This window comes from Nelumbo lutea, chromosome 3 (genome assembly GCF_056320005.1).
Source record: "Nelumbo lutea isolate HS-2025 chromosome 3, American lotus-T2T, whole genome shotgun sequence".
Lineage (NCBI taxonomy): Eukaryota > Viridiplantae > Streptophyta > Magnoliopsida > Proteales > Nelumbonaceae > Nelumbo > Nelumbo lutea.
This window is the reverse complement of record NC_142686.1, coordinates 44089645-44103571: the sequence shown is the minus strand read 5'-3', so window position 1 is coordinate 44103571 and position 13927 is coordinate 44089645. Positions and strand designations below refer to the sequence as shown.

General features: G+C 40.4%; 1 protein-coding gene across 1 annotated transcript; it reads left to right on the top strand.

Annotated features, from left to right (window-relative positions):
- The first annotated feature begins 1110 nt into the window (after nt 1-1110).
- On the top strand, nt 1111-11387 carry LOC148864592 (stromal 70 kDa heat shock-related protein, chloroplastic-like). Its single transcript, XM_088979460.1, has 8 exons — nt 1111-1819; nt 2666-2918; nt 8397-8476; nt 8583-8725; nt 8840-8938; nt 9278-9467; nt 9661-10059; nt 10593-11387. Exons 1-8 carry the CDS (start codon nt 1247-1249, stop codon nt 10995-10997), a joined length of 2142 nt encoding a protein of 713 aa, XP_088835586.1. The 5' UTR covers nt 1111-1246; the 3' UTR covers nt 10998-11387.
- The last annotated feature ends 2540 nt before the right edge of the window (nt 11388-13927 follow it).

The following is a 13927-nucleotide window of genomic DNA, read 5'->3' as shown; positions in this document are numbered from 1 at the left end:
ATAGATACCCCGAGGTGAAGACACCTCGGGCCAGACAGCTCGGCATAGCTTGTCACAGGTAGCTCGCCACTTACGAGGTAGCCCGACATAGGGTAACTCACGGAAGGGTAGTTCGGCATATCGCAAGAAGATCTCCTGCCCGACCACCGTACCCGACAAATCTAGGGACAACAGCCATATCCCTTGTCAGACAGCGTCGTGCCTGCCACCTTTACAAGGGTGCCTTACACTTGACAGGCACGTACCTTGCGGTGACGGCCCCGCACGTGCCACCTCAGCCCAGCTAGTAACGGCTACGGCTGACTGACAGTGGCGGTTATACCTGCCTTGTTAGAGGCCAGTGGACCTGATACCACGGATTTCTGTTATAAGGTGCTAGTATCAAGGGACGTAGGTATCATCTTCTACTCTCGCGCTATCTACACTCTTAGCCTTCATCTTCTCCTTGCTTCTCCTACAGAATACTAACTTAAGCATCGGAGTGTTCCCACCGGGCAAGCCCCCGGGGATTATTCTTCTCCATCTCAAGTACCTTCTAGGAGCCACGTGAGTGCCAGCTAGGAGTGACCGGATCACGCACCATCATTTGGCGCTGTTTGTGGGAACTGTTTCTAAAAGCCTTCCTCTAAACCTTCACAGTTCTTTCTTCTCTAAAAACTCGACACTCATGGTTTCCTCAAGCAACGTTGGATGAAGCATGGAGATGGATAACTCTAGGGAACAACCCCAGGTTCCCACGGTCTGCATTGGGTAGTTCACCATTCCCCTCTTGGTGGACGGAGTCCCTAGCTTGAACATGACATGAGCAACGGTGCCTGTGGGTGTTCCCTTGCCTTCCTCAGTCGAAATGACCTTTGTTGAACCAACTGTCATCCCTCTAGCGACCAGTCAGAGCCAGCTTGACGATCTTATGCAATACATGCGGGCCATGCAAGCCCAAATGCATAGCTCCACAACACCTGATTTAAACTAATGTTTTAATAAAATAATGTTTTAATAAAATAGCTAACTATAATGTAGATTTTAGTCTTTTGCTTAATAAATCTAGTGCATCGCCCCGCTACTTTCCCTTATAAAAATAATATGAAATAAAATAAAATAAAAAATTGAAAAAAAAAAGACAGAAAAATGTAAACATCCCTTCTTTCTAAAGCCCTCTCTAGTCTCCAATCTCTACCCATCCCTCATCTTCTGAGTATTATAAATACCCAGTTCTGCGGGCTCATTTCACAAATCCTCGTTGACAATGGCGTCTTCGGCGGCTCAAGTTCACATTCTCTGCGGTTCTGCGTTTCCTTCCTCTTCGACAAAGTCCGGTGTTCGGAGTGGAAGTTCTTCAAGAACTGTTTTCTTCGGACAGAACATAAATGTCAGCGGCGCTTCGTTTGGGATTCCACGGTCAGCTTTCCTAAAACTTAAGAGAAATAGCAGGAGAGAATCTGCAGTTGGTCCTGTTCGGGTTGTAAACGAGAAGGTTGTTGGTATTGACCTTGGGACGACGAACTCAGCAGTGGCGGCGATGGAAGGTGGGAAGCCGACAATTGTTACAAATGCTGAGGGTCAAAGAACGACGCCTTCGGTCGTTGCGTACACGAAGAACGGAGACCGACTTGTAGGGCAGATTGCGAAGAGGCAGGCAGTTGTGAATCCGGAGAACACCTTCTTCTCTGTGAAGAGGTTTATTGGAAGGAAGATGTCTGAGGTAGATGAGGAATCGAAGCAGATATCATATCGAGTGGTGAGAGATGAGAACGGTAATGTCAAGCTTGAGTGCCCAGCCATCGGCAAACAGTTTGCTGCCGAGGAGATTTCGGCGCAGGTATATCTCCCTCCCCCCTCTCTCTCTCTCTCTCTCTCCTGTCACAGTAGGACTCTATTCCGCGCTTTTCTTTCTGAATTCTGATGACTCTGTATATCTAATTCTGTTCTGTGTTCGAGTTGCATTTAGTATACTTCACACCTTGTTTTGCGTGCGTTTTCAATATATCTTTAGTTGTAGCATTATTTTGGAATTATTTTCTTTCTTGCATTTTATTGACTTTGATACGGCTTCTTGCTCAGGATATATGAATGTATATCGGGAAAGAGTTGCGTGCAGTGACGAAGAGGGGCTAGAGTAGGAAGTTAAAACTGTGCCTGTTCTCTTTTGTTTTTTCCATTCCGTTAGAGAACTATACAGGTTTCTGTTGTTGTGTTAAAAGCAATTTTCTATTCTACCCTACTTAAGGAGAAAAAGAAGTTAAAGGTGTCATGTTAACCACGTTTTTGAGGGAGTCTTAAATGTGATAATTTAAACATTCATATTTTGTTGCCGGATGAGAATCTGAGAAAATGTTTCTGCAATAGTTTTCTGAACATTTTGCTCAAGAATGCGTTTAGCTTGTTTTGTCATGTTAAGTATTTTGTGATAATTAGGAAATCTGTTCTCCGTCACTTCTTCTAATCTAAACTGCTGAAAGTATTGCCTTAGTGTTTGTCTGGTAATCTTTATTTTCGTGGTAAAGTTTTCTTGGACTTTCTGGTACCATTAAATTTTAGCATACTTAAAACTTACAAGATTATCTAGTTCTTGGTTTGCAGCATTCACTTGAGGGCCTTAGCACTGTTGTGCATGTTTGTCATTATCTCTTAGTTAAAAAACTTAGCCTCTTTTCTTCATCTGTAGGTGTTAAGGAAACTTGTAGATGATGCATCCAAGTTTTTGAATGATAAAGTTAGTAAAGCTGTAGTTACAGTACCTGCTTACTTCAATGATTCACAAAGGACAGCAACAAAAGATGCTGGTCGGATTGCTGGTTTAGAAGTTCTCCGTATCATCAATGAACCCACTGCTGCTTCATTGGCATATGGGTTTGAAAAGAAGAACAATGAAACCATTCTAGTATTTGACCTTGGAGGTGGAACATTTGATGTATCAGGTATTAAGACTATTCCAAAACACTCCATTTTCAATTTCTTTGTCATTTTAGTATGTAAATTCCATATTTTCTTTATATACACCCATGTTTCAATTTATCTATATCCTTCTGCCTATGGAATGGTAGTTAAATTGAACTTTTTCTTTGACTTGGTAATGTGACATTAAAAATTATTATACTGCTGTAACTATAATGTATATTTTTGCCATAAGTATCCCAATCTTACCTATGTTGGATACTCGTATCTTGAGACTCCATCAAATTCTTGTTCTGCAATTTCATGAAATACCTGTAACCTCTGAATGTGGTAGGGAAAGACTAGTTAAGCTTTTCTGGTCTTGACAAAGATAAAAAGATCATATACCTTTATCTTTTTAATGTATTATTGATGGAGGGCCAGCTCACGACCCACCGAACCAGCCGAACCAGCCAGCGACACGTAGGGAGGAACACGCATCGGATAAGGATGCATGCAGCGGATAATGGTAATGGCAGATAAGATCACGTATCCAACATGATAGTGGCTATCGGACGGTGGACATCAAGTCCAAGTCCTAGTTGTTTTAGTTGTTTTATTTTCCTAATTATTCTACAAGACTACCAACATGTATTATAAATACTTCAATTTCTAAGCTTAATAGACACAAGAATTTTCTTTAGCAATTCTCTCTACTAAGCCTCTATGCCTAGCTCTTTACGTGAGGCTTCCAGTCCGAAGCCGATTCGATCGTCCAGGTGCTTGCATAGTCAGCCTGGTCGAGCGCGTCACGCTGCATCAGGTGGCCGACCAAGACGGTAGTAGTCGCAACCCACCCCGTGACGAAGATCAGGGGTTACAAGCTGTTTGGAGAGCAATCGAAGAGCAACACACATCCACGCATAACATTGAGCAGCAGTTGGCAGAGATCGCTGGACAATTGCGGACTTTGTTGCGGGAGGATGTTCCAACGAACCGGGAGAACCCGTACCCAATCGAAGGAGACGACCATTGTAGACCCCTCATCAATCCTATACCCTGACATCCTGTTTTTGATGATGATAGTGACGATGAGATGGAACTCGGTGTTGCCCCAGTTATTCCCGGTGACGGCAGAAACGACAGGAATTGGCGCAACCTCGACAACTTTAATCCTCGTCGGAATACTGATGAGTTTAAACACAAGGTAGATATTCCTACCTTTAGTGGGGATCTGGATATAGAGGGCCTTCTAGATTGGACCACAGAGGTCGACCGTTTCTTCGAGTACATGGAGATCCCGGAAGAAAGAAGGGTGAAATTAGTAGCTTTCTGACTGAAGGGAGGCACATATGTCTGGTGGGAACGGATGAGAGAGACCCGAATCAGAGAAGGAAGAGGTTCTGTTCGAACCTGGAGGTGCATGAAACAACTAATAAGAGGTAGATTTTTACCCCCAGATTATGAGCAATATATGTTTGAATCATATCAACGATGTGCGTAGGGTTCAAGAAGTGTCAATGAATGTACATCTGAATTTTTGAGATTGGCTGAACGAAATCAGCTATCTGAAAGCGATAACCAGCAAGTAGCCCGTTATTTGAGCGGTTTGAGACCAGCTATTAGAGACAAAATTGGCATCCAGATGGTTCTTAGTGTACAGGAAGCAAGGAACCTAGTTTTGAAGGCTGAATTAATGTTCAAAGAGAGGACCCGAGGTGATAATTACCGCCAGTACAGTGGAAGCGACAACAGACCAGCAATAGTTGACAAGAACAAATCAGCCCCAGGAGTACAACCTCCTCACCCGATGAGTACAGTTAACGTTGGTAAGGCCTTCACGGGAGGAAATACTTGAGGTAACCCTTCCAACCCTCCTAAACCCAGTAATCCCTATACAAAACCTACTCCTTTTAAATGCTTTAAGTGCAATGAAGTGGGGAATAGGTCCAGTGACTGTCCTAGAAGGAAGGCAGTTAACATGGTAGAGAGGGAGGAGGAAGAAAATGTTGAAGAAGAAGTATATTGTGGACTTGATGGGGAGGACGAAGAAGGTCCATATGAACATGAAGAATACACTTGTGTTGTGAGAAAATTAATGCTGTCCCAAAGAAGCAAAGATATCACTCAACGACACCGATTGTTTCGCACTAGATGTACTGTACATGGTAAATTATTTGATTTAATTATTGATAGTGGCAGTTAGGAAAATATTATTTGCAGGGATGTCATACAGAAATTGCAACTACTTCTTTAAAAACATCCGAACCCATACACAATTAGGTGGATCAAGGAAATCGGCGGCATACGTGTGGAGGAACGCTGCAAGGTCCCATTCTCCATTGGTAAGTACTCTGATGAGGTATACTATGATATTGTAGATATGGATGCTTGCCACATTTTATTAGGTAGGCCTTGGCAGTTTGATACAGATGTAAAACATCTGGGTAGGAAGAATACCTACCAACTCGAGAAAGAGGGTGTACGCTACACCTTATTACCTATAGCAGAAAGGAATTCCCCAAAGGCTCCAAAGGCAGAGGAGAAAAATTCCCTAGCCATTACACATCACCATGTTGAATTTGTAAAAAAATGTAAGGATACCTGCGAGGTACACTTGTTGGTGGTAAAGGGAGAAAGCATGAATGAGTCACTGGAGGAAAACAAAATTCCAGTGGAAGTATATTGACTACTTGATGAGTTCCATGATGTAGTTCTAGATGAATTACCTAATGAATTCCCACCCATGTGAGATATCCAACATCATATTGATTTTGTTCCTGGTGCTAGTCTACCTAATCTACCACATTACAGGATGAGTCCTAAGGAAAATGAAATCTTACGGGAAAAGGTAGAAGAATTATTGAGAAAGGGGCATATTTAGGTCAGCATGAGTCATTGTGCAGTACCAACATTGTTAATACCCAAGAAAGATGGGAGTTGGAGGATGTGTGTCGACAGCAGAGCTATTAACAAAGTCACTATTGGCTACAAATTCCCCATTCACAGGCTGGACGACATGCTAGATCAACTTGATGGAACTGTAGTATTTTCAAAAATCGATCTCAGGAGTGGGTACCGTCAGATCAGAATCTGTCCCAGAAACGAATGGAAGACAACTTTCAAAACTAGAGATGGATTGTTCGAATGGTTAGTCATGCCCTTTGGATTAACCAACGCACCCAGCACATTCATGAGGCTAATGAATCAGGTACTGCGCCCTTTTATTGGTAAGTTTGTTGTGATATATTTTAATGACAGCTTGATTTACAACAAATCTATCACTGAGCACCTAAGACATATTAGAGAGGTCTTGAATGCATTAAGGGAAAACAAATTATATGCTAATTTAAAGAAGTGCGCTTTCATGAGCGATAATTTGTTGTTCCTAGGGTTCATTATAAGTAATGATGGAATTAAGGTGGATGAGGGAAATGTGAAAGCCATTAGGGAGTGGCCGACCCCATCAAACGTCACGGACGTAAGACGTTTCCATGGGTTAGCAACTTTCTATAGGTGAAAAGTTATGTGAAAACATGAGAACATTGTCCCAAGAAAAGAGATCCATTGCCTTCTTTAGTGAAAAGTTATGTGAAGCCAGGAGGAAGTGGTCCACTTGTGATAAAGAATTCTATGTTGTAGTTAGAGCATTGAAAACATGAGAACATTATTTAATTGCGAAAGAATTTGTTCTTTACACCGACCACCAAGCTCTTAAGTATCTCAGTAAGCAAAAACAGATGAGGAGTGACCTGCATGCAAGATGTTTTGCTTTTCTTGATAAATTCCCATACAAAAGTATGTATAAGGCTGGACAGCAAAACACAGTGGCCGATGCTCTTAGTAGACGTGTAGCCCTCATCAGGACTCTCAGTATTGAAATTGTGGGCTTTGAGTGCTTGAAAGACTTGTACGCCCAGGATGAGGACTTCCAACAGGTGTGGGAAAAATGCATGAATCGACAACCAACAGGTGATTTCTACATTCATGGTGGGTTTCTTATGAAAGGGGAACAACTGTGCATCCCTTGCACCTCCCTCCGCGAAAAGATCATCAGGGATTTGCATGGGGGTAGATTAGTAGGACACCTTAGAAGAGACAAAACAATTGAAGTAGTCAAGGGGCGTTACTACTAGCCGAAATTAAGAAGGGATGTGACCACTATTGTGAGTAGATGCTATATCTGTTAGATAGCTAAGGTACATGCCCAAAATACTGGCATCTACATGCCTTTACATGCTCCTACTACGATTTGGGAAGACTTGTCCATGGATTTCGTGCTAGGCTTGCCAAAGACTCCAAGAAATATGGATTCTGTCTTCGTAGTAGTTGATCGGTTCTTCAAGATGGTTCACTTCCTCCCATGCAAGAAGACCGCGGATGCAGCAACGACAACCAAGCTATTTTTCAAAGAGATTGCCCGTTTATGTGGGGTACCTAAGACCATCACATTGGACCGAGATACGAGGTTCTTAAGTCACTTCTAGATGACCCTGTGGAGATTATTCGACTCATCATTGAATTTCAGCAGTACAGCTCATCCACAGATAGATGGAAAAATAAAGGTGGTAAATCGGACCTTAGGTAACTTGATCCGCAGTATCTGCAGGGAGAGACCGAAGCAGTGGGATTTTGCCATAGCACAAGCAGAGTTCGCTTACAACAATGCAGTTCATAACTCTACAGGTAGATCCCCATTTTCCATTGTTTATATGAAGGTACCTAACCATGCGTTGGGCTTAGTGAAGTTACCCAGAGTACCCGGCCTCAGCACTTCTGCCGAGCAGTTGGCAGAACAGATCCAATCCGTACAAGAAGAAGTCCAATAGAAACTGGAGCGAGCCAATGCAAAGTACAAGGTTGCAGTTGATAAGCATCGTCAACACGAAGTGTTTGACGTCGGTGATGAAGTCATGGTGTTCTTAAGGAAAGAACACATACCCGTGGGAAAGTATAACAAGCTACAGCCTCGGAAGTGCGGTCCATACAAGATCATTAAGAAAATCAACGACAATGCTTATGTCGTGGACTTACCAGATCACATGGGTATCTCCAGAACATTTAACGTTGCTGATCTTCATCGTTATTTACCGGAAGCGACACTTGCATATCTCGATCATGACTCGGGGTCGAGTTTTTTCCAAGTGGGGGAGAATGATGGAGGGCCAATTCACAACCCACCGAACCAGCCGGCGACACCTAGGTAGGAACACGCATCGGATAAGGATGCATGCAGCGGATAATGGTAATGGCAGATAAGATCACGTATCCAACATGATAGTGGCTATCGGACGGTGGATGTCAAGTCCAAATCCTAGTTGTTTTAGTTGTTCTATTTTCCTAATTATTCTACAAGACTACCAACATGTATTATAAATACTTCAGTATTTATCTGTCCCTTGCTAGGTACTCAGATTCTGATACTTAGAAAACCTTTATGCTACAATTCTGGCAATTGCACCATTAGCATGTAATATGTATGACTGATTGATCATAAATGTATAACTTTTTCTTAATTGCAGTTCTTGAAGTTGGAGATGGAGTGTTTGAGGTGTTGTCTACATCAGGAGATACACATTTGGGTGGAGATGACTTTGACAAGGTTGAGCTTGTATTCTTTTTATTATTCAAATTGCAACCAATGTGATTGTGTTTGATTTCTGATCTATTGGTTACTGAACCTGTCTGCTGTTGGTAAATACAAACAGAGAATTGTTGATTGGCTTGCTGAAAACTTCAAGAGAGATGAAGGCATAGATCTTCTGAAGGACAAACAGGCTCTTCAGCGTCTTACCGAGACAGCTGAGAAAGCCAAGATGGAACTCTCATCTTTGACTCAGACAAATATAAGGTGTGAAATGCATTTATTTTCTTTCTTGACTGCTTGTATGCTTGCATGCGTGCCTATGCATGTCTATTTACAGATGTTATGTGTAACTGAGAAATTTTTTATTGCCTTGTCCAGTTTACCTTTCATTACTGCAACTGCCGATGGGCCGAAACATATTGAGACCACCCTTACAAGGGCCAAGTTTGAGGAGTTGTGTTCAGACCTGCTTGATAGGTATGCACTTCACCATTTACTGATTTACCAAATATTAATTATTATATGTCAGATTCTTTGGATAGATTTTGTTTTAGTTGGCCCTTGTGAATTAGTTTTCAGTTGCTAGTGTTTTTAGTTCCACAGTCTTCCGAATTGGGACTATTAAGTTGTGTTTGGCTTGCTTTCTGATGATTATTCCAATGGTTTTTTTGACTCTAAGAATCACTTTTAAGTTTGGATTTATGAAAATTATTGGAATCTTATTATGCTTCCCATGATATTGATATTCTTACTTTCAAACTACAAGTCCTTGCTGCTATAGGTGTCAAAGCTGCTAATTTCTGAGAAATATTGCAGGCTTCGAACCCCAGTAGAAAATGCATTGAGAGATGCAAAGCTTTCATTCAAAGATCTGGATGAGGTGATACTTGTTGGTGGATCAACACGTATACCCGCTGTACAGGAACTTGTAAAGAAAATGACAGGAAAAGAACCCAATGCTACTGTAAATCCTGATGAAGTTGTTGCTCTTGGGGCAGCAGTTCAGGTCAGCTCTTTTTGCTTTCTGATCTGTTCTAGTTTATCATCCCGTGAGGAGATTGACATGCTGAGTCCTCCATTCATGTTTCTAAAAGTGTTATGTAGTTGCAGAGTTAATAAAAATGTTGGCATTCGTTAGGTATTGGTTTTGATTCTTTTATTTAATTATTTTAATCTAACTACAACTCCTTAATTTTCAGGCTGGTGTGCTGGCTGGAGATGTCAGTGATATTGTTCTCTTGGATGTCACACCATTATCTCTGGGTCTGGAGACACTGGGTGGTGTGATGACAAAGGTAATCCCAAGGAACACAACATTGCCAACCTCCAAATCAGAGGTGTTTTCAACAGCTGCAGATGGGCAGACCAGCGTTGAGATCAATGTTCTTCAGGGTGAGAGAGAATTTGTGAGGGATAACAAATCTCTTGGTAGCTTCCGCCTGGATGGTATTCCTCCAGCACCCCGTGGTGTTCCCCAGATTGAGGTGAAGTTTGACATTGATGCGAATGGTATCCTTTCTGTCACGGCCATTGACAAGGGCACAGGGAAGAAGCAGGACATCACCATCACTGGTGCTAGCACCTTGCCCTCTGATGAGGTATGACTTAGAAACTACTTGGACCTAAATTGCTTTAGTTGAGTTTCAGTGGCCACAACACAGGTCATAGGGCAGTACTGCCAAAATTATGTTGGATTCAAGAGCTCATGTTCATTTCAGTGCAGTAGTTTTTCGGTAGGAAAAATGCATATTGATGAGAACATGCTTGGTTTTCAACTAGAGTTTCTAGTTTATTGTATAACTTTTCCATCTGCGCAGCAGTCACTTTTGCATTGGGGGTGAGGAGAAGTAACTGATCTCCCTGCCCCAATGATAGCTGGGTGCCCATGCACATCCAGGAGGTTGGGCTGATGGCCCAAAATTTGATGCAACCAGATATTCTTTAGCTATGTCCAGGCTTTCCCTTATTGATATTCCTGCATGTGTCTATGGGATATATCCTTTTTGGAAGTAGGTTTCACATGTTGTAGCTTGCATTTAGATGGCTTCACCACTGTTATGACTAATTTAAGCATGCCACCAATACATTTGCTGCTATGTTGTGCTGATGTTTTATTGCTAAAAACTTACAGGTGGAAAGAATGGTGAAGGAAGCAGAGAAGTTTGCTAAGGAGGACAAGGAGAAGAGGGATGTCATAGACACCAAGAACCAGGCCGATTCAGTTGTATACCAGACAGAGAAGCAACTGAAGGAACTAGGAGACAAGGTTCCTGCTGCTGTGAAGGAGAAAGTAGAAAGCAAGATTGAAGAACTGAAGGAAGCAATTTCTGGTGGGTCAACCCAGGCGATGAAAGATGCTATGGCTGCGCTCAACCAAGAAGTACTGCAGCTTGGGCAGTCCCTATACAACCAACCTGGGTCACCTGGTGCTGGTGCTGGGCCTGCACCTGGTGGAGAGGCCGGGCCTTCTTCAGGATCAGCAGGCAAGACACCTGATGGTGATGTGATTGATGCGGATTTCACTGATAGCAGTTAGAGAATGAGAAGAGGTTGATAACTGATAGCCACACTTTAGCACGTTATGAGAATGAGAGGAAGAGGTATGAATTGATATCGGGATGATTTCCTTTTTTTTTTTTTTGTGTATTTATTTACGGCTCCTGGATTTTGGAAAGAGGTGAAGGATTAGATAGAAAGAATTAGTGGCGTTCAGCTACGAGAAACTAGACCCCATTACTTTGGGTTGATCATCTAATTTTTATAACCAAAATAGTTATGTGCCATGTCGCATATGTAACCATTGTAACTGTCTCAGAGTCTGTTTGGTAACAGCCTAATGGTTGGTTAGGTAGTTCCATTACCTATGAAACAAAATTTTAAGTTTTTCTACTAATCAAATTCCAGGTGGATGAATTCTGTCGAGAAAGTATGAGTGTGAAAGAGTCCTTTACTAAAAAAAATGAATGATGTTTGTCCTATATATTTATTGCGAATGGACTCTGGTCCGCATACTTGGTGAAAAATCAGTACGAATAACGAATAGAACTGTAGGTGTAATGTGGGCCATGCTGTGCCAGCCTGCCAGGCGTGTGCATCATGCCGGGCCGTGCTGGCCCATGGATAATCTGGCCCGTTCTACACCTATAAATGAAACAACTCTTGTCTCTTAATGCTCAGTAACGCTGGGAAAAGACCAATGATCAGTTAAGGCCTCTCATACTTAGTAGCGTGGGGCCGTGGGCAGAAAATCAAATTGTATGTAGATAGCAAAGAATGATGAGGAATGGTCATACCTAGAATGGAAATGTAATGGTTCATTGATACTTAGAAAACAAAATAAAATTAGGTTGGTTGGTGACATGCCAAGAAACTTATGAAAAATCAAATCTCTACAAATCTACAATTCCACAGTGAAATGAATTCATTGAGAAAGGAGAAGGCAACTGGAGAGACGCAGGGGAATGATGTTAATGAATAAGGCATTTGGAGGTTCATGCTTCTTGATAGGGGTGAGCATTCGGTTTATTTGGCTGCATTTTTGTCAAATAAACAAAACCTTTTTAAACTCAACTTCTAATTGGAAAAACTAAACTGAAAATTTTTATTCGGTTTTTTGGTTATTTTAGTAAAAACCAAATATATATTTCAATTAAATCGTTTTAATTTTCAGTTGACTGAATTTTTAAATTTGAAGACCAAAACCCAATTCACTGAACTGATTCAATGCCCCCATCAAAATATGAGTTTGGATTGTACTCATGTTTTAATGGAATTGCAAGGACTTGGGCTTGACTTTGTAGCTAAGCCTACTCTGCGCTGAGAAGTGAGAACTCTTTGAAATATTAAAATTCAATTTGGATATGCCTAGACACAAATTGGTTCACTGGATGTACGTGGCATTCATATTGAATTTGGATTGTTTTTGGATACTGAGTACCTTTAAACTAAAAACTAGAAACAATCAAAACATCATATATTTAAAAAAAAAATGAATTAAAAGATACTTTTGTTATAAGAATTGAACTATGATTCTTTAGTAAATATATGGGATATATGTATGTATTATAGGATCAGATAGGGTTGGATTCATATTTGATACATTATATATATATAGATTGAATTCAAATCACCCTTCATTACACTGTATTTGAATTCTGACAAAGAAACTGTTCAGAGCTTTTTGAAGAACTCATAAAGAAAGATCCTTGAACTGGATTCCATTTATACAGTTATACCTCCCCTGTGTTTTGGGGTGTGACAATTAATTTCCTTAAATATATTTTATAACAATTATCCTTAATAAGATATAATGATAGCATATAATATAATGATAGCATATATGATCACTCCATTGTTACAGGAATTGGAGGAACATGCCCATGTGCATGTCACATGTAATGTTAAAAATTTGGAAAAACATTAATTTCTTAAAATGAAGATACTACACATTCTTAGTAGGTGTTCAGCAATATGGTTGGTTTTGTTTTAGAAAAGAAAAATAATTGTTACATCAGCAAAAATAATATGGGGATCTTTGACAGTATAATTGGTTTTGCTTTTAAATACAAAAACAACTGGGACTCAGAAAACCAACCATGTTGTTAAACACCCTCTTAATTTGTATAAGGTTTTACTTCTTTATTTTCAAAAGTGAAACTAAGAATGAATTCTTGAATTTCTAGTTTCTACTTTGAGAAGCATAGTCTCCTCCAGTGGTTTGATATTATGTTTCATAAAGTATATGGCATCCAGAAAGCGATTCTGATGGAATCAATATTAGTTCGCCATTTTTATTTTTATTTTTATTACATCAAACCCAAGTCCATTTACACATGGATTTTTATGATCCATAAGAATATTGAAGCAGCTGGTATGCGGTAAACACCTAATAGTATTTCACATCTGAAGAGCTTTGACCAATCAAACTCCCCCCTTTGAATTTTGATAAATACCACTTAATTGGTTACCATTTTCATGATATCATAGTTGAACCTGACTAAAAATGCTTTCATCGCTTTTTATTTTAAGAAAACACATCTAAGAAAATGCCGGTTATTATTTGATTATAAATTTTTCTGATATCATGTCTTTCCCACATCATAATAGTCTAACCCAAAACTAATCAATTAATCCTGAAAATGTAAGTGATGCGCAAGGGTTTCGATTAATCTAGCTCATGGAAGTGGCATAGTAGATGAAAATAAAAGATATGGTTCATAAAGATGGAGTCCTGATACCAAATCAACACAAACTATAGGCCATCAAAATAGTTCCTAGCTAAGAGTATTGTCCATCCAAGTAATGTGCTGAAATATCAATTAATCTTGGTCATTCATGTAATGCACCAAAATTTCTAGAATATACAAACCAAGTGATGTGACAAATAGAAGATCTAGACCATCAAAATGACCTGATATCAGCCAATTAATCTAAACCATCTGATTAATGTATGAAGATTTCAAGTTC